Genomic DNA, 21,198 nt, shown 5'->3' on the forward strand with positions numbered 1-21,198 from the left:
AAATCCTTTTGTTTTGTGTGGTACTTCAGACACCACTGCTGGATGTGTAAAAGTTAGTAATTGCAAAGTGTATCTATTTTCACATTTGTATAAAAGTTTAAGTGGTAAGCCTTTCCTTTGACACAGTTGACAAAATACGGAAATGACCATAAATCATGTTATTATACAAAAATACGAAATGTTATATGGGCTATGTATCCCTAAAAAGTAATGAACAAACGGATGCCATTACCTGTAACACCTATATAGCGTTTTGGGAGGGGTATTGCTGCTGAATAAGGTAAAGCACAGTCCACACATACATCAGTTTTAGAGCATAGGAAAATTCATTGTATTCAACCATGATATACAGAAAGAGTCTGAGACCCCAAACAAAATTATTTTCTGTATGGTACTTCTTAGACTTCTGTTCACATTTCTCACAAAATTAGGCAAGGCTTCAACAAGCTGATTAAATCATAAGGAGAAAAAAAGACTTTTACAAAAATTGTACTTTAGTTGAATCTAAATGCCATCCATAAACAGAGAGAACATTCCTGCAAAATGGCATAATCAATGTTTACTGCAAACAGATCCCCTTCACCTGCTCTGGAATAAGGGCGAGAAAATGGCCTCTTATCAGTAATAACCAACATTCATTCTTATTGTGCATTATTCCTAAGGCAACATGGCGGACCAAGCGAGCTTCAAACTGAATCCAGTGGCTGGTGGGTGGGACTGTTGCCAGTATTTGCAGCAACTTTGGCAAGTTTTTCCCTTCAGAACAGCTTGGTTAAAAGGCAACATGTTACACACACACCTCTGACACAGAGGTCGTGATAAATATTCCTATAAATACACCAGTCGGGTGTGAGCTGTTGTTAAACCTGATAAATCATCAAACGCTCTTCACTCATTTCACTTTGTACAAAATGGAAAAATAATAAATAATATGCAACTTAAAGTGCCCAAATTCCAGTGTGAACCCCATCCATTTAATCTATTGGCGCTGTTGGCAGCTCTGTTGTGTTTTGATCACAATGTAACAAAAAAATGTAAAACAAAACATGGGCTTTTTTTTACCCCCCCCACCTCAAAATGACACCCTCCAAACAAATTTGGATCTCACTGAGATGATCTTGTAATATCAGATGCACAGATATGTACACATACTCAAATAGAAAACTCTGTATACAGTACAGTGTGTACAAAAATGTGTAAACCACATCTTGCACAGGGTCTCAAATCAGCATATCTTTGTTTAAAGGAATAAAGTGACATTTTGGGGGGAAAAAACACATGCTTTTCTGCTGCGAGTTAAATGTACTGATTGATACCACTCTTAAGTCTGCATGTCTAATATGAAACAACAACAGGCTATCCTGGTTCTGTCTGAAGAGTCTTTGTGCTAAGCTAACTAGCAAGTTAGCTTAGCACAAAGACTCTTCAGACAGAACCAGGATAGCTGTTTCCAACTGTTTGCAGTCTTTATGCTAAACTAATCTGCTGCTTGCTGGAGCTTCATACTCAACAGACATGACAAGAGTGGTATTGATCTGTCTAACTCTCAGCCAAAAAGCACATGTCCCACTATGTCAAACTATTTCTTTAATTGGCGTAAAAGTAATAATCTGGATCGACCTGAGGAGTGCTTTGTTTATATGGCAGGAGATTTCTCTGCAGTGGCAATCAGCTCGAGTTGAGCGGCTCGTGTAGTTCTTCCGCAGCTTCTACAACTGGCACGTTGTAGTGGCGGTCGTCCTCGGTGACGAGGCACACCCACGGCCAGTCGACCTTATGGTCGTCTGGGTAGTAGGTGACAAACTCCTCCGTGTCGACCTTGTACAGTCTGTAAACTTGGATGGTGCACTGCAAGGCGTAGCCCAGCAGGAACATCTCCACCTGTCGGGGAGATAATAGCACGGTTAGAGTAAACAGCACATATTTCTAAATGCATAATATGTTTAATCAGCTGCTCGAGCACATGGTATTTATGGGTGGGGTTCCTTTATGCATGTTCCCTCTAAAAGCCTCAATCAAAACAGTGAAAATAACAATTAGATCACTCAGCAGCTTGTCTCTCCTGAAGCCTGCTCAACCCCGGGGTTCGTGGGAAACACAGAAAGCAGGTGCCAGCATGTTTTACTGCTCAGGTCTCAGTTTATGAAGTACACACCCGTTCTCGTGACATTTAATACGAGTTGTTTTGTTGTTGCACGACAGCGGTTTATTCAGCCGACATGTATTGCTTGATTCAAACCATAAACAGGATCATGTAAATGCTCATAACTGGCAGGAAACTACTGTATGCAGCTAGTAAAACAGGTCTTTAAATGCCTCGTTGAAGTGGGTCTGCGGTTGGCTGGTCAACAAATAAAAAATAAAAAGCCCCCCCCCTGGGTTCTTCCTACCTGCTCCAGCCCGGCGCTGAGGCCCACGTGTCCGAGGTGGTTGCAGAGGAAGGAGCGGGGGCAGTCGGAGGAGTCGCGGGCGAACAGCAGCCAGCAGAAGAGCGGGACGTCCCCCCCACCCTGCATGCAGCGGTGCAGCTCCACCGCCTGGCCCAGCATCAGCAGCTTCAGCGCCTCCATCAGCCCCAGCTCCTCTTCTCCACCCTGAAACACCCGCTCACAGAGCTGCTGCCGCTCCACAGCAGAGGGGCAGTCCAAGGCTGCCTGCCACTGGGGACACATGGATGACATTCAATCAAAAATAATTCATATTTGTAATCATTTCTCAAGTGCAAATGGCCAAAAACATCTGCTAATTATGGCCAAATATATCTGCTAAATATAGCTTTACTACATACCGTGCAGTTTCTATTCAAACCCTTTTTCTCAGACAAAGTATGACCCCAAAAAACACCAAAAAAAACAGTTTCATCATACTTCTATTAAAGTTCTATAAATATTTGTGGAACCAGCCCAGACCAGAATTACACAACACACGGTCTATTCCCAGCGACTGTATGGAATCCAGACCCTCTCACAGTTACCTCTCATGAAGCCTGACTTTTAAAACATGTGTGTACAGTAATAGCTAGAATTCCTCACGAGCCAACAGTGGCAGCGCCTGACTATAAATTAAGTTTGGGGCCTCATATGGTTACAGTAGGGAGGCACTGTGATTTGCGGTTCAAAGTTGAAACAGTTTCTTTCAGGCGGCGGGTCCAGTTAATGAGCAGAGCAGCATTTAGAAAGAGACTGTTCCATATGGTAGCGATCACATCTAAAAGCCCTGGGACGAACATCAATACCCTCAGTGTTCACGTATGGCATAAAAATAGTGCAGTGGTTATTCTGTGCATATTTTCAGTATTCACTCCGTACCTTATCCCTCAGAAGCTCCATGTAGCCTTTTAGCTGCAGGGTAGCATCTCCCGTCCCATCTCCCTGCAGGCAGTCTCCAGGAAATGTCCACTGGCTTATCAGACCTTCCTGGGTCTCAAGGCGCTTCGGCAGCTGTAATTCAAATGCCGAGATGAGATTTCAGCTGTTCTGAAAACACGAGTATGTTAGCCTGGCAGCCACACATTGTTAGCCTGATCTCACATATTTTGACACTATAACAAGGCTGTTTTTACATGATTTTTACCCCTTTTCTCCGTCTTCTAATACAATAAAGCTTTAAAACATTTGGGCATCTGGGGCAAAGGTGATATTTACAAAATGCTGTTGTGAGCTAAATGCGCTGGTAATTCAGAGCCACCAACCGTTACTGTGCAAACACAAATAGCCCCCACAGCATACGTTGAGCTCACAGCACTAACGGATAAGAATAATGCAGCTTTTGTTGTCTCTGAACCAGCTCTGTTTGTTGTGAGTAAATGCTGCTTAACTGTTTCTACAATCTCATTCTACTCATTCTGACAGAATCAAAACATTGTAGCGCTCTAATAGTGCTACGATCTTATGAGTTCTCTGATGAACACATATATAGTTATCTAGGAAACTAAGGCTTATATCACTGGCGGATATTTGGAGCTTCTGAACATGACAATATATCCTAGCAGTAACATGCATGTGAGACGTTTAGGGAACATTGGTAAGTCGTAGCATCTGCCAATAATCTTTGTAAGTGGTGCACAAAAGTCTAGTGACCAATTATATAGGGGTGGCTTAGCCTTCTCTAGCTTTAATTACCTATCGCCCCTGATAAGTACTACATGTATTCAAAATTAAATCAGCTACAGTGTATTCAAACCACAGAGTTGGCTAGCATAATTAGCTTAGCTACAACTAATGAAACCTCTCAGCAACAGTCCAACTCTTCGGACAAGCCTGGACTATAAGCAGTCATTTTGGCTGCACAACATAGGGAACACACAAATAACTGTTGAGTATTCATTTTACTTGCAATAAATAAACAGTTCTGCCTTTCTGCTGATTGACTGCTTAATATTGTAAAATTAACAATATTTGCAACATTCTTTTAAACAAATTGAACTAAACGCAAATAGCACGATAATAAACAAAATCATAAATACATTTTAAAAGGGGAGTTTTTCTACTGATACCGTCTTTCACAATGTGTTTATGGTGAAAGTTGTTATTGTTGATGGACTATCTTAACCTTTATCACTGTAGATTGTCCAACCTGTTGTGCTTGTTACGGGGCGTTCCAGGACATGTTCCAGGACATGTTCCAGGACAGCCTGTTTTTCAGGTTGCGAAAAAATGACATTCCCAGAACAAAGGACTATAACTTCACTTCTAAAAAAGGGGTAAATTAATAATCTTTTTTCTCAAAGCAATGATAAACCTGTGAGTTGGATGTAGAAAAGTCAGAATCAATAAAGATTTTTTTTATTTTAAAGTAAATTCCGATTGAACATAGTAAAAACTATTTAATTATAGTGTCCGTCCACAAATACACCATTACTTATAGTGAAAACCACCCTTGAATGATGGGTTAGTAGCTGAAAAGCTTGAGGAATCCAGACTATAACATATAATAAGTACCCTGTATCAAGATTTGATACTTGGTACTTTTGAGAGAGATTTAGCATTTTCCATATCTCTGGCCCCCCTCGGTCGAGTTTGATTGACACCTCTTTTGAACCGTTGGAGCCAATAGAATCGAGGGGAAGTTCCTCAAATCCATCTAAACATTACCATTGAGGAGTGAGAGTGATGCGCACGCAGTTTGCCCAAAACCGGAAGCTGGGTTGTAGCTCTCATAACAGCTAATATGAAATCTCAGTTTTTGACAAAAATGGAATGATGGATTATCAGTAATCATTTCAAAGTGACAGACACATTGGATTAACCTTCAGCAGCGTTTTATCGTTTTAATGCCATTGAACACAACTTTTGATCAGAACACAGCAAAGCAATATTTTGCCATTTTGGCTCCGTAAAGCTAAGTTGTGTGTTGTCTGGTTTCGCCTTCGCTGCCCTGAGTTCGCAGAGTGATGATACTAATACCCGTGTGTTTCGTTGAGCTAAAAATGGTTCATATTGTCTGATAGCTGAGTTTCTTCCCGTTAAGTGGGTATGACACATTCATAGTTTGTTCAATGTTAAGAAGCCCTCAGAAGTTGTTTCTTGCAAGATGTTACGTTTTGCCCCTGGTACCGGGGGCTTAACTGGCTAACATGCAAACAACGCTAACGAAACGGCTTCACCAACTGATGTTTACGAGTGTGTGTTTACCATGTGAGCGTCCTCCTCCTGCAGCCACTGGGGCAGCTGGGTGCTATGGGACAGCACCTGGAACAGGGTGGCTCTGAGGGCGCAGTAGTTGTCTCCCCTCACTCTCCTCAAGCTGCTGAAGCTCTGGGACATCTCCTTATAACCCTGCAGCCGCACCCGGGACCGCACAGGAAGTCTCTTAGACATTCATGTGAATAAACAACAACAACAACAACTGGCCTTAATGTGAAACACTCGGGCACCGACCTTTCTAATGAGAGAGCTTTTGGCAGTGTTTCCTTTCCACTCTCTCTCACTGTACGACAGAATATCCACCGCTGGTGCCAAACTGCATCTGTCCTCCACCTTGAAGACTGAGGGATGAAGAGAGGGAGAGAAAATGATTGGTATAGTTTATATTTTTAAAGAGACAAAAGCAATGTCAGGTGATAGAAGTGTGATTTGGATATACTGACTTGTACTTTCTGGTGGATTTGTCTGTGGTTCCGACAGCTCCTCGGCTCCTCTGTACAGGTCTTCTTCACTAAAAAAGGGGGAAAACACATTTAGCTATCTAAGCCTATCTATCCGAGCTGTCCAAGTCATGCGTAAGAGAGGCCATGATCTCTTTGAAAAGACAAACCAATATGTCTACTTTTTTGTTTAAAGAAAAAAGTCTGATATCTTAATCTTTTGTGCCATATTGTATTCCAAAGCTATCAAACACACCAATGACCCTCACTGGGTGACATGTTCCTCAATGTTACTGTAGTTTATTTGGAGTTAATCCCACATACACCATCCTGCTGCTTTGAAGTGCACCAAATTGGTGTAAGCCCAAAGCTGGAAATGGCCCCAAACAAACTCACTCTTTGCTCCTGAGTGACATTTTCTAAGCAGTGCCAACACATAACAACCGTTACCATTCAGGCATGCTCATACAGGAAAGACAACATATCACACGTCCACTTCTTCGGGGAGGATGTCAGACATTTTTAAAGCTACAAATGAAACATGTGGTACTGAGTCTACATTTCCACACAGTTCCCTTCCTGTTTTGTGTCCTACCTCAACATCTCGTTTTAGAATGCCGGAATCGGTGATACTCTGACTCAATCTTTCAACGGTTCAAATAGCCGAACACATGGCGGGATGTTGACTCTTTGACGCACGTAAAGAAAAGGTCATTCCAAACCTGTTCTCCAGGCCGTCTCCAGCAGAGTCCCCCTTCTCTGGGACAGCGGTCTCATCCTCAGCCTTCACATCAGCCGTGCTCTCTGCCAGCTGCTTCTCCTCTCCTGTCGCCTCCTGGATCTCAGCATCTTCCACCTTCATCTTATCATCTTCTTCCTCCTCCTCCTCCTCCTCCTCCTCCTCCTCCTCCACTCTGGGAACATCTCCATTTTCATCTTGTCCTTTCAGCAACGTTTCCTCCTCAATATCCCGTTCAAAGTTCTCCAAGGAAGGGACCTCCTTTGAGCATTCAGGATCTGCCTGTGCATCCTGATCGGAATTTAAGCTGGGAAGAGAAGACATCTTCAGCACTTTTATTCCTCAATAAAAAAAAGTTAAAACGGTTTTATTTAAGATAAGATAGACCTTTATTAACCCCTTTGGGGAAATGCAGGAGTTTAAGCAGCAACAGCGTGAGATTGAACAACAGGACAGTAAAGATACAATTACAAATATAATTATATACAGGTAAGGAACTGTTAAAATAAGAAATATATTAAATGAACATATATACATATTTGAGTCCATCTCAAACTCATATTATGAAATGCACCACTCACACTTATACCATAAAATATATATTTAGTTGTACAAATACAAAACCTATAATAAGAAAGAACAAAGTGTGCAATAGAAAACATACGTTTGCATGCTGTGGTGTTTAAATGCCCCCTTGTGGTGACAGTGTGGCTCAAAAACGAAAGCAAACAGTTAGTGTAAACAGTTAGTGTAAACAAGCATCTTGTTTTGTTTTCACAACTCTGGACCTGCTGACCTGTGTCTGGAGTCTGCTGGCGCTGTGGTCTCTGGCTCCCTGACACAGCTGGAGGCCTCCTGCTCCTCCTCATTGTGGTCCGGTTCTGAGGGCTCTGATCCAGGAGAGGACTCACAGGACGCAGGGCTGTTTGTGTCTTCAGGTCCCGCCTCCTCGCACGCTGAAGAGCTGCTGTTCTCTGGACCCTCGGGCAGAGCACTAGACACAGGATGGCAGCAGACAGATATTACTATGAAGCAGGGGTCCATTCTGCCAATGCACACCAGCGAACACCACTGGACTTATTTCACCATGAGCAGGTTAAATCCTCTGTATTGTGCCGTTCAGAATTCACATCTGTATACCTACTAATACACCACTGAATTTATTATAATAGACATGTTTACATATTCCTCTTTGTTATATATTGTACGATGCACACTTTTACTTCTTAGGTTTGTACACATGCTGTTATTATATTTTATATTGCGTTTGTACAAGTATTTTTTAGCTACCTTCCTATGTTTATTTACATATTTCACAAACAAAATTTCACTTGCACACTTTTTACTCCGGCCTTTCTTTCTTTCTTTTAAATCCCATTCCCCTCCCAGGATTTGCATAAAATCTGGCATCACAGAATATTTGTTTTGTAACATCTCTGTATAGATTGACGCAAATGTAAGTATGTTGTGATTTGTGACTGTATAGTAGTATGAGAAGTACTCGGCAGCCCCAAAATGCATTGCAGCTCTTCAGACAGTCGTGCGGTTTTAGAGAAAAGGCGCAGGAGCTTACAAATAAATATATTGCACAGTAGAAACAAATATTTAACATGAATACATCAAGTAATTTGAACCTGCCTACTTTGGTTTGAATCAAGTAATTTAAACCAAGCTGTTAATTATTACATTTGTGGTTACATGACATTTTATTTAACTTAAAGGAATGGTATGCTCATGACACTCATTTTTTAAAAATTATCATCCGATAAAACAGACCAGTCTCTGCCAGTCTCTCTCTTTTTTTTTTTAATCCGATGACATTATCAGTGATTTTAAACTGATTATATACCGAAATAACATCAACACTGTGGGCGCCGCCATTTCCCGGACGTGACGTAATCCATGCGTTTGGTTTTCGAAGACACGTTGATCTCCATGTTATTTACTGTAGTTTCTCTCTTCAAATATGCCTCACTGTATCGCGAAATATTGCCATAATTCGGATAGGAACAATCCACGGAATGCTCGGTTCCATCTGTTGCCAAAAGGTAAGCATAAGAAGTACATTCGGAGGCAGTGGCTAGCGAAATGTGGCCGGCCCGAACCGAGAGATTTACAGGCTCATGTATGCAGCGAACATTTCACATTTCCGGACGACTACTCTGAGAGTATGATCAAACATAACATGGGATTTAAAGAACAACCATTACTCAATTGAGATGCAGTACCATCGGTCTTTCTGGTGTCATCACCGACCAGGACACCAGTTCGGCCAGTTGAGAAATCGCCCTCTGCAAGTGTGAAGCGACGGAGGAGCAGAAGTAGTGCTCGGAGTAAGAATAAGGTATGTTATAGCGCATTTCCATTGCAGCGGCTAGCCCCGTTTTAACGTCCAGGCCAGGACAGTTTTTGGTGGCCTTTCCATATAGCGTAGTACCGGCTAGTGTGTATTTCCCCCCAGTTTTTCCGGCCCCATAAAATCGTGATTCTATGGCCAGGGACAACGAAGCTGAGTATGCTAAACTAGAGAGGGAATCGCTAGCAAGGGTGGTACTACATGCATACATATAGTATCTTATATCATCTTCCTATTATACACACATGCATTTCCAAACATTTGGACTACCTATGTTGCAAATGTATTATCTTTTCAATTTATACACGGCATCTATTGCACGTCTGTCCGTCCTGGGAGAGGGATCCCTCCTCTGTTGCTCTCCCTGAGGTTTCTCCCATGTTCCCTTTAAACTGTGGGTTTTCTTCGGAAGTTTTTCCTTGTACGATGTGAGGGACTAAGGACAGAGGGTGTCGTATTGTCATACTGATATGTATGGCTGAATTCCCCCATCCAATCTCTTCACATTGGTCAAAACTTGTTCCTCTGCTGACGAGTCCGAACTGAAATACTCCACCATGTTTCCGTGTGTTGACAAAGTGAACGCATGGATGACGTCACGACCATCACGTGACTACTGAAAATGGCAAACATGGCGGCGGCCAGACGGAATATACAGGTCTTGATAAAAAAGAGCTATAAAATCATTATTTACCGGGGAATATCGCTGATTTCTTCAGGGTATGGTTTAAACATAACGTTTCACTAAATACTGAAGTTTTGATTAATTATCTAATGAGTGGACCATTCCTTTAATGCCATTTTTCAAACCACTGGTCTATCTCCAGAATTTGCTTTACAGTATATTAGTTATTTTGACCATTAAATGTGAAAATGCAAACTAAATGACAGACGTTTACCATAAATAACAATGTATCTCTCATTCCTTAAGGAGGAATTTTGGATTGAACCTCCTGGTCTTTTTTTAAACCACATTCCGAGCAGCAGCAGAAACCAAAAGTCCAGTTTGTCTCTGCGTGTGACTCACCAGCTCGCAGGCTGTTTGTCACCCTGCTGTCTGACCGCAGAGACGGACGCCATCTGCCCGGCCGCTGCAGTGGGCGGAGGGTTTGGCTCAGAGAGACCCTCATTGTTTGGAGAGAGCTCCTCCGATGGCTCTGCTACAGCACTGCTTTCAGTAGTGACTGTGGAGACTGCTTCTTCCTCTTCTTCTTCTTCTTCTTCTTCTTCTTCTTCTTCTTCTTCTTCTTCTTCTTCTTCTTCTTCTTCTTCTTCTTCATTATCTTGAGTAGTGTCTGATGTGATGTGCTCTGTTGTGTTTGTCTCAGGGCAGACCGCCTCAGTTATTACTGAGCCGCTGTCAGGGATTTTGTCGTGCGCCGAGGCTGGATTTTCTTCCTCTGGTGCCACATTTGTTGCGGTGGCATGTTCTCTCTGCGGAGAGATTAAAGTGCATTGCATGGGTTCTGCCTGTCCACCGTCTGCAGGACTGTCCTTTATAACTTCCTCTTTCACTGCGGTGGAGTTCTCTTTTAGTTCAGAGCCTTTTCTTGGAGAGGGTGATGCTTTCTGTATGACCTCTTTCTGAAAGGCTCCATTCTCCTGAGTGTTATTGGGCTCTTTCTCCACAACGACCGGGACACTTTTTTTCACTTTCACAGCCTCTTTCGGCTCCATCGTATCCTCATCAAGCATTGTCCTGAGTGACATAACACAGAGAGGAGAAGCAATGTCACATCACAGGACAACAACATGCTGAACAGGAAAACAGGAGTAGTTATGTGATCACAGATGAGATTGTGCAGTCAATGTTTCAAAATGCATGTAGTTAGGTGGAAAATCTATAATCAAAACAGTACTCTTTTTCACTTTAAGGGAGAAATGACTAACATTTTAAGACCTTAGGAAGTCCCCTAACCCTCCTACACCATCACATCTCATTCACCGTGTGATTTGGTTACATTAAAACACCCTACGCAAACCTTGGGGGGAAAACTAAAAGGTTTTTTTTTTTTAAAGTGGCAGGTCAAACCTTAAGAGGCAATTTCATGATGTCCAATGTGTCAAACCAACGTTTAAAATACAGCCCAAAAATGTCTGTGTTCGATACTTCTTTTACGGAGTAGGTTTTCAATGATATTAGTCTGAAAAGGCTTAGCTCCAACAATGTGTAAATGTGTTCAAAAAAGTCAGGTGTCTTACTGGAATTTGGATTTTCGCCGCAGACACTTAGTCACCCAATCAAATTGAGACGTAAGTGGTGCTGAGGTCAAAAATGAGACTGAAAGACTCACTTGATGTTGTCATCTCCTTCAGGACCACAGGACCCCCTCACAAGTGTTTCTCCTGCGGGCGTCGTGGCCTTGGAGTCATCTTTCAGTAACCCGCTTGTTTCCTCCGCGCTGCCACAGGGACTCTCAGTGCGACAGCAACAGTTCCCCATCTGCTCGCTCCCTCTGTTGGGAGGTCAGACAGGTCGTAGTCTGGACACTGACCTCGGGTCCAAAACAACCCCAAGCGACCTGAGGAGTCGCTGAAGCCTGGGGATCTCAGGAGGCCATGATGGGGGGGGTCCAGCTGCTGCTAAAGCCAGGAGCAACCATATTTAGTCTTGTTATAGTCATGATACCTAAAAGCAAAATGTGCAACATCACTGAATAAATTAGTCAAAGCACTCCTCCATGTGTGATATAGCAGGTGTTACACTATATTATGTGACCAATTAGATTCTGTCACCTGCATTTTAAATCACATACTACATTAGGATAGATGTTGCCAACAATGGAGATGCCAGGGGTTAGTCTTTCTGTATATCATGTTGTCACATTTGATTGGTTAACATCTATCAAAAATGTCTGACCCTATCTTAAAACTAAGAGGGCACTGTTTGCGGTAGCACCAATCGCAAAACAGTAAATGTTCAATATTTGAAAAAGACAATCTGTTTTTGAAGTGGCTGAAACACCTGCTACTATGTTTCCACAGTATACATGTCAGTGTAAAATGAGCTCAAAGCAAAGCTACATCGTGTTGTTAATGTCAACACATGCAAGGAAGTATCGATAAATGACAGCACATTTCACACAGAACATTTAACTATCACTCCCATGTTAATAATGACGTTAAACCGTACCTCAGTTGAGTTTATTTCGAGACAAACTCCGCAAGCGTGCAACCATGCAGCTCCGATTTCTCTTTCACTTTTGGTTAGCTGGAAAACAAGCTTAAGTTAGCTAGTCAGCTAGCTGGGGGAAACTTAAATGATAAACATGCGCTACTAAATACCGAACGCCTCTCCCGAGTATCACCGCAATGAGGACAAAAGCATTGTAATGTGATACGTTACATTTAAAAAAGAACGGCTATTTACTCTACTGTTGGCGGAACATCTGTTGTACGGACCCCTAGCATAGCCAGAGCAGCAGGTCACGGCTCGGTCCGAGCGATGACGTCATTCTCATGAGCGCCGAGGGTTTTGGTGCGTTCAAGTGCTCCTCGGACTCTCAAGCTTCACTCCAACCCTGGTACACATCATAACAATTACTGGATTGATTGGGTAGACTTAAATTGAATACAATTAAATTATGCAAAACGAACCAAGATGCACTGTTTCTAGCTTGTGAGCTGCTTTTCTCTTTTATATGGCTTTTTAAATGAATATCTGTGTTTTGGATAGTTTTCATACAAAACCAGTAATTTGAGGCTTTTTTTTTTTACATAGAATTAATAATTAATTGATACATACAAATCAAATTAAAGAGTACATAATAGATGCATTGATGCTTTAAATAGTTGAGGCGTAAATGGTGTGGTTTAAATATATATTTATTTGGTAGCTTGTGGTTTTGTTTGACAATGCTTTGGGTGATAAGTTTTAAATAGTTTTTAAAAGGCCAAAACATTACCTAGATATTAAAACAAATTGGTGGGCATTAGTCATTACAAAAAAATATAAATACTAGAGATAATATGGATGTTGTTGTTTTTTCATTAAGATGCGCAACCCATTCGGTAATGAGAACAAAACTAGTAAAATACAGAAAATGTATTTTTATTTTCATTCTAACCCTGTTATACAAATTAGGAATGCAATATTTTTATTTTACATTATATACATCGAAAGCACTTAATTGTGAATGTGTAAGATTACACAAAAATCTAATTTACTTCAAAGTTCATGTGCTCATCCAAGTACTGTCCGATTTGCACACCCTACATGTTGTTCAGCTCCTGGATGTGGCTGACCAGCTCCTCAGGCAGTCCCAGCTCTGACACTAGATCCATGCAGCGCTGCAGGAGATACTTCAGGGTCTCACTGGAGCGGGAGGAGCAGTCAGTAGACCCTGAACAGAGCCTTTGTGGCTGCTGAGGAACATCCTGATCCATTTTGTCTCCTGTCCTACAGCAGTCTGTTTCTTTACATCCCTCTCCTTCACAGCCTGGATTTGCCTGCTCCACCTCCAGGTCCTCCATGCTCTCAGAGACGGCGCTCACACTGGGAGGAGGATTCTCCAAAGTGTTCTTAATGCCCTCCATAATGGTGTCTTCATGCTGGGAAACCTGCTGCAGGAGGTGGGTTACAGAGGCCGCCAGGGGGCTTTCCGGATGTTGGGTCTGGCACCAGCACCATATAGCACTGTGACGGGAACACAAAGAGGCAACAGTGTGGGATACAATGGTACAGAGAAGAGACTGGGACAGGCAACTACTGGAAATAACAGTCTTCAATACTGACCAGAACAAAAGAGGCTCATGATGTTTCTGTGCAAAACATGTTTGTATTTCCCAAAGTAGGGGGAGGAAAACGTACAGAAAAATAAAAAAATAAAAAATAAACTAACGTATAGTATCAGCAGTTAATCGGCACGTCTAAAATAACACTTAACCACTTGCCTGACAGAAATATAAACAGCCCATGTAAAACATTTTAGATGGAATCAAAGGATATGGCAATCAAACATTTGTAGATACTTTTCAACCAGAATTAATATTTGCAGTCACCACTGGGTGGCAGCAAGTTAAATAAATTATAGTGAAAAGTGATAGGTATAATACCATGAATATCACTTAAACCAGTTGTTCTCATCATGTTTGGTTTGGGATTGCGAACCTTTCAAAAATAAATCAAAGTGTATTTATATAATCTCTTATCACAGATTATGTCCTTAAAATAATCATACATTATTAACAGATTTACCAACAATTGGATTGCTTTATTTAAAGGCCCTTTGAGAATGATTCTCAATGTCCATAACAAAAGGGTTTTATAACTGATATTGGCACTCCACATGTAACGTTGTTACTGTTCTAACCCAATCTTAATCTGATAATATATCACAATAAGTATAAATTAAATGATGGTCTACCTTACAATTCCTTTGAGCCGGCCCACAGCCACAGTCTGAGTTGCTCCTTCCCGGAATCCGAGGTCAAAGCCGGCCTGAAGCGAGGCATCCTCCCCGGCATCCACTCCGTCCACATACCCGTCCTGTCCATCACATCAGTCGGGAGGGAAAGTCTCACATTACCACGCTTAACTCACCTTTAAACCTCTGTTACACACACTTAATAACCGGAATACAAACATGATATAGCAAGTTACCACTGAATGTCACACAATGTTCAGCATTTTCCTAAAATACACATTTTAAGGTATGTATCGAGGTAGGCTAACGCTACATTAGCTTTACCTTAACTCGCTTCTTCATGTTAGATGCCCACTCTTTACTTTGCAAACTAAGTTCGTCCGCATTCTCATCAAACACATCTCCACTGGTCGAAACAGCTCTAACCCAAGACATCATGGGAGTATTAAAAACGTTTCTAAATAGACTGTATGTTTTAAAATAAACGGTTATTATTTCATTCGTATCCCGAAAACACTACCATGCAGAAGCCTGTGTTGACACTTTTTTCACATGTACTTCCTGAGAAAGCACCAGCTATCCTCAAGTACGTCATCAACATGCGCCTGAAAAAAGAAATCTACCCTAAAACGGATTTTGATGGTTTACTTTACTGGTTGCAGCTTGTAAAAATGAAACACGTCTAAAAAATAATTAATAGTTTTATTGTTATTTTCTCTCTTTGTTATTATTATTATAATTTTTCTGACATGTTTATAAATGCTCTTTTAGGGTGTACTTTTCCTTTAAAACACACTTCTTCTGCGGTGGTTGCCTAAATCAGATAATGTTACTGCTTATGTCCCGCAGGGGGCGCTAGTGTCTCACTGTAAAGCAGAGTGTGGTCTACACATACCTAGAATGACTGACACTAACCATCAAACACCCTCCTGTATATCAACCGTGTGAAGATAACGGGCGAACGATTTTAAAGCTACATATATGTCCTATTTCTACGTTTTACTTTTGTCTCCTCCTGTCTTTTATTTCTGTTTCAGAGTTTTCATAGTTCACTAGAGTCAAAATTCCAGAATAAGTTAAAAGAAGGTTAAGTTAAAACATGTAAAATGTATCATTGCAGATCAATGAAAAGTGTCTGAATATTTTAGATGTTTCATGTATTTTGGATAAATTATAGGACCCTATTTGATTTCTGATAATCCTCCTAAATTGTCTGAATTTCTGATTTAAAAAATGCATTGTGTTACGATAGATTATTTAAAAAAATATTTTAAAAAGTTATTCCTGAAAATAGTGTATAGTCATATTAATAACATACATTTGCTTAAGTATTTTTTTGGAATAAACCTAAACATTACAAACAACATTAGGCCTACATATTAATAATGAAGATATCTCGCATTTTTTTTCATAAATTCTACAGAAGCGTGATGCATAGGGACTCATGTTTTGCATCTATATAATCATAGTGATAAAAAACAACATCATCCTATTTAATATTGCTGGAAAAAATAAATGCATCTTATATGTTTTGGTTGGAAACATATCCTCAGAGTGTCAGAAATCATGTCTGCTGTTGTTGTTTTTTTCTTCTTCTATGAAACACTTAGTGCAGCCTGAAATCTCTGGGTGCTCAAATCACTGTCCTGTGCATCTGAAGCTTCCTGTTTAAGTTTTCAACGAGAAAATGTCATCGGTCATGACAAACACATTATCCATCCATCAATAATGCATCTCACCTCCCTTTCCCCCCTCACAGTTGAGTACAGGGATGTTTTTATTTCTAGATCATCTCATTTTTTCATCACATGTGGAAGGCATTTTGCAGCCGCCGGTCAACAAAGGCCTCGAGAATTCTCCGAGGCCACGGTGGAGCTGTTCTGGAAATGGAGGCCTCATTCTCTGCAACCACACCTTTCGCTAAAAGAGTCAAAACAACAAACCGGGGCAATCACCTGACACATTTCCATCCAATTTCCACTGCAGAATGTGTTCATTTTCCAGCTAATGGCATGTCATTTTGCTGGAGCTTTTTGGTCAAGAATTAATCCTGGAATCAAAACAGATTTTCCGGGGAGCAATCTTCCATCAAGTATTGATTTTTTTACACTCACGGAGCCTGTACTCCCTAATTTAACCTGACAGCCAGCAGCACAATGGACTGGGAGCACCTTGGCATCTCACAGAGGGAGCCCCCCCTCCCTCCTCCTCCTCTCTCCTCCCTCCTCTCCATGAAGAGAAAGAGAGATCGAGAAGGAGAAAAAAAGGAGACTCCCTGATGTCTAAAACAAAGAGCATTGCTTACACAGAGATAAAGCTTCCGTCTCTCTAACTATGTTTTGCGGTTACAGTGCAACCTGGGCAGGTATCAGGCTGAGAGGGAGAGAGTGTTGTGGGGCCATCAGCTATCATTATGTGCCTGTTGACATCTCCCTGTCTTTGAGTGATTCTCATCTGTGATTTCCCCTGGCCATTTTCCACAGAGGGTTTCATCATGGCCCCCCCATGAAAAGGGCCCAAAGTGTCCGCGCAGACCTTCACTAATAAGAAAGCAAAGATGTGTCGGACCATGTCACTCCTCTCCCATCCATATCTGCTCTCTCCACGCCTTCAGATATGCAATCATTCTCTTTTATCCCCCCTCTTCCTCTTCGTATACATACGTAAAGAGGTCAGCAGGATGAGAGGATGATGGAGGGCAGGCCCGGTTATTTTCCTCCAGCTCTTAGCGCTGCAATGACCAATGAGCAGGAGAGTTGCACTTAGCCAAAGGGTTTTCCATGCGCTGCTTACAAACTACCTGGCAGGAGGGGAAACCATTTCAGTTTGAACTCATTCTCATCTGTTTCAGGCATGATGCTGCTTTTTTGTCATGTTTTAAATGAAGGAGCATACTATTATACATGGGCAGGGCCGTAACCATGGAGAGATTTCGGGAGGATGGACCCCTAAGTGTAATTTGTGGTAATTTAAAAACGGTGGTGTTTTGCAGGAAACTTGAAATACTATGAATGTTTTTGCCACAGCAGATTCACTTACACGCAAAAATACTGATCCCTGACCTTTGTATTTTGTGACCCTTTACAATTAAATGTCCACCTGGCTGCTAAACAAAAGCAGAGCAACTACAAAAGTTTAGAAAAATGAGAACAGATTTCAGGCTGGCCTTCAAACAGCATAAAAGACAGAATGGTTTTAACGTCCTTTTTTATTCTTAATGTATTTTTAAGCCGATTGAAAACACACATAAGACCTAAAACATGAAGATACTGTCGTTACTGTGTTTCTTTAATTCAATTGACCATGAATCTGTTTGGGAATAAGTACTAACAACTCATAATATGAACTGAAATGAAAGGACTTTAATTTGAATTGATTAAGAGGATGCATCAAAACATATTTCTTTAGAAAAAAATTGTCAATATTTGTCCTGGCATCCCACTTGCAATGTGGCCTTAAACAGCATTACAATGAACAGATGATAAATGATATAAATCAATGATGAAAAACTCAAATAAAGCCCTAGATATTAAGGGATTGTATCAAACTGATTCTGGGTTGATGATAAACCATTTATTGTTATGTGTTCTGCTATTTATTTGTTCCTTAATATCCATTTACTGACCTCCTGCTCCCCTCATACTTACAATCATTTAATTTCAAAGCAAATGTGTGGATTTAAACTCCCATCCATGTATATAGATGGCTAAGATTAAACACAAAATGAAATAATGATAAAATCAGGATTAAGGCGGAGTGCAAGTAGATAAATACATCTTTATCTTCAAATGACTTAAAGTCATAATGTAATACATATTATAGAACATAGAATGATCTTCAAGGTCAATACAAAAAGAGCTATACTCTTCTTTGTGAGCCCAAAGCAGAGAGCTATTGAAACTGCTCCGGCCTTGCGATCTTAAATACACAATGAAACCATTGGCAGTATTTAAACTGCTGCTGTGATGTCCTTGTGATTTTGACTATCACTGCATTCAGAAGAAACTCATTCAGGATGTGCACGCCTGACGTGAACTTTAGACAAAAGGAAAATCCATGGTATTAGTTTCTCTTCAACTGTATAGAAATGTAGAGTGAATAAGTATTCATATCAAATACCACACTGTAATAATACACTATTTCAAGTTAAAGTCCTGCATGGATAGGTTTTAAAGTTTGGGAAAAAACGTTATTCTATAAACTAATGACAACATTTCTCTGTGTTGGAGTTCAACAGACACTGGGATGAAATGGCTGCCATACAGATTGAGATTTAAGAAACATTTGGAATGGTCTCTTGATTTTTTCCAGAGCTGTACTATGTTTGTCTTTGCGAATGCATACGAGTGACATTTTACTTTTGTAATTGGTTGAGTTTTTTCAATTGTTGTAACACTTCATTATACCGGTCCCATAGCGTCCTGAAGTGTCCTGACGTTATAAAGTCTAATTAAACCCATAGCACTTAGTATGATGTTGCCCATAAAGTTGGAATACATTATTTTTTAGCGCTTCTCATGGAATGATTTTGACAATGTGACTTATTCTTGATAGATAAAGTGTATATCTTTTTAAAACTTTATTGATGAATCTCTTCCAAACATATCGTGGTGTAAATTAAACCACCAATAGAAAGAGGAATGTGTCTGAAGACTGAATAATTCCAACAGTGTAAGTCTTGGAACATTGTCCACACTTTCCCAATGATATCACTAAATTGCATAACATATTGAAGATGAATTATCTCATTTAAAAAAAAATCTGAATTGGGAGGTTTAAGAAAGCTGCAGTGGAGTAGAAGTATAAATTAGTAGAACATGGAAATACTCAAATTAAACACAAGTATACTTGGGTAGAGTTATTTGATGAATGTATTCAATATAAAGTGGAATAGGTGGTAAGCAGGTGTGCATCAACATCTGTAACGGCCTCCCTGTGTTTTCTTGAGACTTTCAGGAGAAGTTGCCGCCCCCCCACCCCCCCAGGAACACTAAGCAGAGTGCTGTAAATAGAGACCTCAGAGGCATTGAGAGAGTGAGCGGCAGGAGAGTGAAACGGACAATCAGCTGGACAGGTGTCTCTGTAAAAACCGGCCTATTATCTCCTCCACCTGTACATTCCTCAGCGTGTCATTGCTAATAATGCAGAAAAAAGAAAAACAGGAACAAGAGTGAAAGCAAAAGGGGATCATGCATGGCCGACCCCGATTGCATGTGATGATTGGTAATTGCCCCCCCCCCCCCCCAGAGGCATCAGGGTGTGCAAAGTGGGAGACGCCTGAGCGGCTCGGGTGTTGCCTACCAACATCTCAACCTTGAGGCAGGAAGTGAAAACAAGAAGGAGGGTGAGGGATACTCCGACAGTTCATTTACCCAGAACATCAGCCCGGTGTCTGCTGGGAGATAAGGGAAGGGGATGCTTCATGCCTGATGGAAAACAAAGGCAGCAATTTAAAAGCATCTGCATCCAACACCGCTAACCCCCCCCCCCCCCCTCTCTCTGCCGCCACGTCCTGACTGATATTGAAACATAATCCATTTGGAGCGCAGACATGTCATACTATTTCTACCTCCCTCTCCACAGTCTGGACAATTCCAGATTGAACAGGAATGTTTCATGGCAACAAGTCGGGCTGCAGACTTCACTTTGATTCGAGAGGAATATATAAGAAGAGAGATGGAGGAGACCTTTCTTACTGTAAGTCCAGAAAGTAACAATAAGACTCAGAGGTCAAAACTCCTCTTTACTGGATTACTCTTTAGACAAAACATCTCACAACAAAGGCTCTGCGTGAATCCTCAAACTACTGTACTGCTCTTAGATCTCTGCAGAGCCTGAAATCACATTTTATGTTTTGAATAGAATACTTCATTTTCTATTAACCTTATTAGTGTTGGCTTTTTGCATATGCGTTCTTCCTGCTGAGATTTCTGCACTTTAAAGGTTTTTGTTTGGGTTTCCCTGATCCAAAACAAGAGTTCAAACATAATTTGTTTATTTAATGTTTTATCATGAGGACACTTGAATAGTGTGGAACAGTTTTTCACACAGCATTTATAGCCGGATCTAGTCAGGAAAAGTAGGCCTTTTTGATAATTTTGCTGTAGTAAATTCATTTAAAGCGCAATTGAGCTAAAATCCTTACATCTTGAGGCCCTACTATATTGTCTAGTTTAAGTTTAAATGCCTTTTTTCACTTTATATTGCGCTAATATACTGTATTCATTCATTCTGAAGCGAACAATTAATTAAATGACCCTAACTTTTGCCCCCCTATCAATCTGAAGTCTGGAGCATTCGCCGCCTGCTGTGATTTTGTTCAATTTTCTAGGTAAAAGTTGGAAGAGGCTTTTAAAAAAAAAAGAAGCTTTTTAGGAACAGGATACTATTTTCATGTTTTATTTATGGTAGTTTTTGATAGGATGCTATAAAACTTTAAAACAAGGAAGAACTTTCGGAACATCTGATCAGATTGACGTCTAACGATGATTGATGCGAAGCTCAAACTCTGACACTTCCTTCAGTAATAATCCTGTTCCTGTTCCTCTTCATTCAAACAGAAAATGCCGCAGACAGAGGATAGAAAGTACACTTTTATCAGCGGCAGAATACAAACAGTTTGAGAAAACAGATATGGGTCAGGCGCTGAATC

At 40.8% G+C, this 21,198-nt stretch overlaps 2 protein-coding genes across 9 annotated transcripts; both read right to left on the reverse strand.

The window, feature by feature from the left end:
• Positions 1 to 303: 303 nt before the first annotated feature.
• LOC117465450 (retinitis pigmentosa 1-like 1 protein) lies at positions 304 to 12,650 on the reverse strand. Of its 7 annotated transcripts, none has more exons than XM_034108247.1 (12): positions 12,551 to 12,650; positions 12,314 to 12,391; positions 11,475 to 11,760; positions 10,208 to 10,879; positions 7,621 to 7,818; positions 6,808 to 7,131; positions 6,089 to 6,156; positions 5,880 to 5,986; positions 5,634 to 5,777; positions 3,309 to 3,440; positions 2,391 to 2,660; positions 304 to 1,881 (listed from the first exon to the last, which is right to left on the reverse strand). In XM_034108247.1, exons 3-12 carry the CDS (start codon positions 11,621 to 11,623, stop codon positions 1,669 to 1,671), a joined length of 2,277 nt encoding a protein of 758 aa, XP_033964138.1. In that variant the 5' UTR covers positions 11,624 to 11,760; positions 12,314 to 12,391; positions 12,551 to 12,650; the 3' UTR covers positions 304 to 1,668. The 7 variants fall into 7 exon arrangements, with proteins under 7 accessions (XP_033964138.1, XP_033964137.1, XP_033964142.1 ...); XM_034108246.1 differs by having other exon boundaries at positions 11,475 to 11,763; XM_034108251.1 differs by lacking the exon at positions 12,314 to 12,391 and having other exon boundaries at positions 12,527 to 12,644.
• Positions 12,651 to 12,989: 339 nt separating this feature from the next.
• Positions 12,990 to 15,094, reverse strand: otulina (OTU deubiquitinase with linear linkage specificity a). 2 transcript variants are annotated; one of them, XM_034108806.2, is made up of 3 exons: positions 14,871 to 15,094; positions 14,547 to 14,668; positions 12,990 to 13,816 (listed from the first exon to the last, which is right to left on the reverse strand). In XM_034108806.2, the coding sequence occupies exons 1-3, from the start codon at positions 14,982 to 14,984 to the stop codon at positions 13,393 to 13,395; spliced, it is 660 nt and encodes a 219-aa protein (XP_033964697.1). In that variant the 5' UTR covers positions 14,985 to 15,094; the 3' UTR covers positions 12,990 to 13,392. The 2 variants fall into 2 exon arrangements, with proteins under 2 accessions (XP_033964697.1, XP_033964698.1); XM_034108807.2 differs by having other exon boundaries at positions 14,552 to 14,668; positions 14,871 to 14,961.
• Positions 15,095 to 21,198: the final 6,104 nt, after the last annotated feature.

Source organism: Pseudochaenichthys georgianus, chromosome 20 (genome assembly GCF_902827115.2).
Source record: "Pseudochaenichthys georgianus chromosome 20, fPseGeo1.2, whole genome shotgun sequence".
Classification (NCBI taxonomy): domain Eukaryota; kingdom Metazoa; phylum Chordata; class Actinopteri; order Perciformes; family Channichthyidae; genus Pseudochaenichthys; species Pseudochaenichthys georgianus.

Excerpts from the sequence above, each read along its gene's own strand:
- LOC117465450 (XM_034108247.1), bottom strand. The coding sequence starts at position 11,623 with ATGGGGAACTGTTGCTGTCGCACTGAGAGTCCCTGTGGCAGCGCGGAG. Across the intron at positions 10,880-11,474 it reads GAAGGAGATGACAACATCAA|GACAATGCTTGATGAGGATA; the intron begins GTGAGTCTTTCA and ends TATGTCACTCAG. Across the intron at positions 5,778-5,879 it reads AAAGCTCTCTCATTAGAAAG|GGTTATAAGGAGATGTCCCA; the intron begins GTCGGTGCCCGA and ends GTGCGGCTGCAG.
- otulina (XM_034108806.2), bottom strand. The coding sequence starts at position 14,984 with ATGATGTCTTGGGTTAGAGCTGTTTCGACCAGTGGAGATGTGTTTGAT. Across the intron at positions 14,669-14,870 it reads ACATGAAGAAGCGAGTTAAG|GACGGGTATGTGGACGGAGT; the intron begins GTAAAGCTAATG and ends TGTGATGGACAG. Across the intron at positions 13,817-14,546 it reads CGGCTCAAAGGAATTGTAAG|TGCTATATGGTGCTGGTGCC; the intron begins GTAGACCATCAT and ends TTCCCGTCACAG.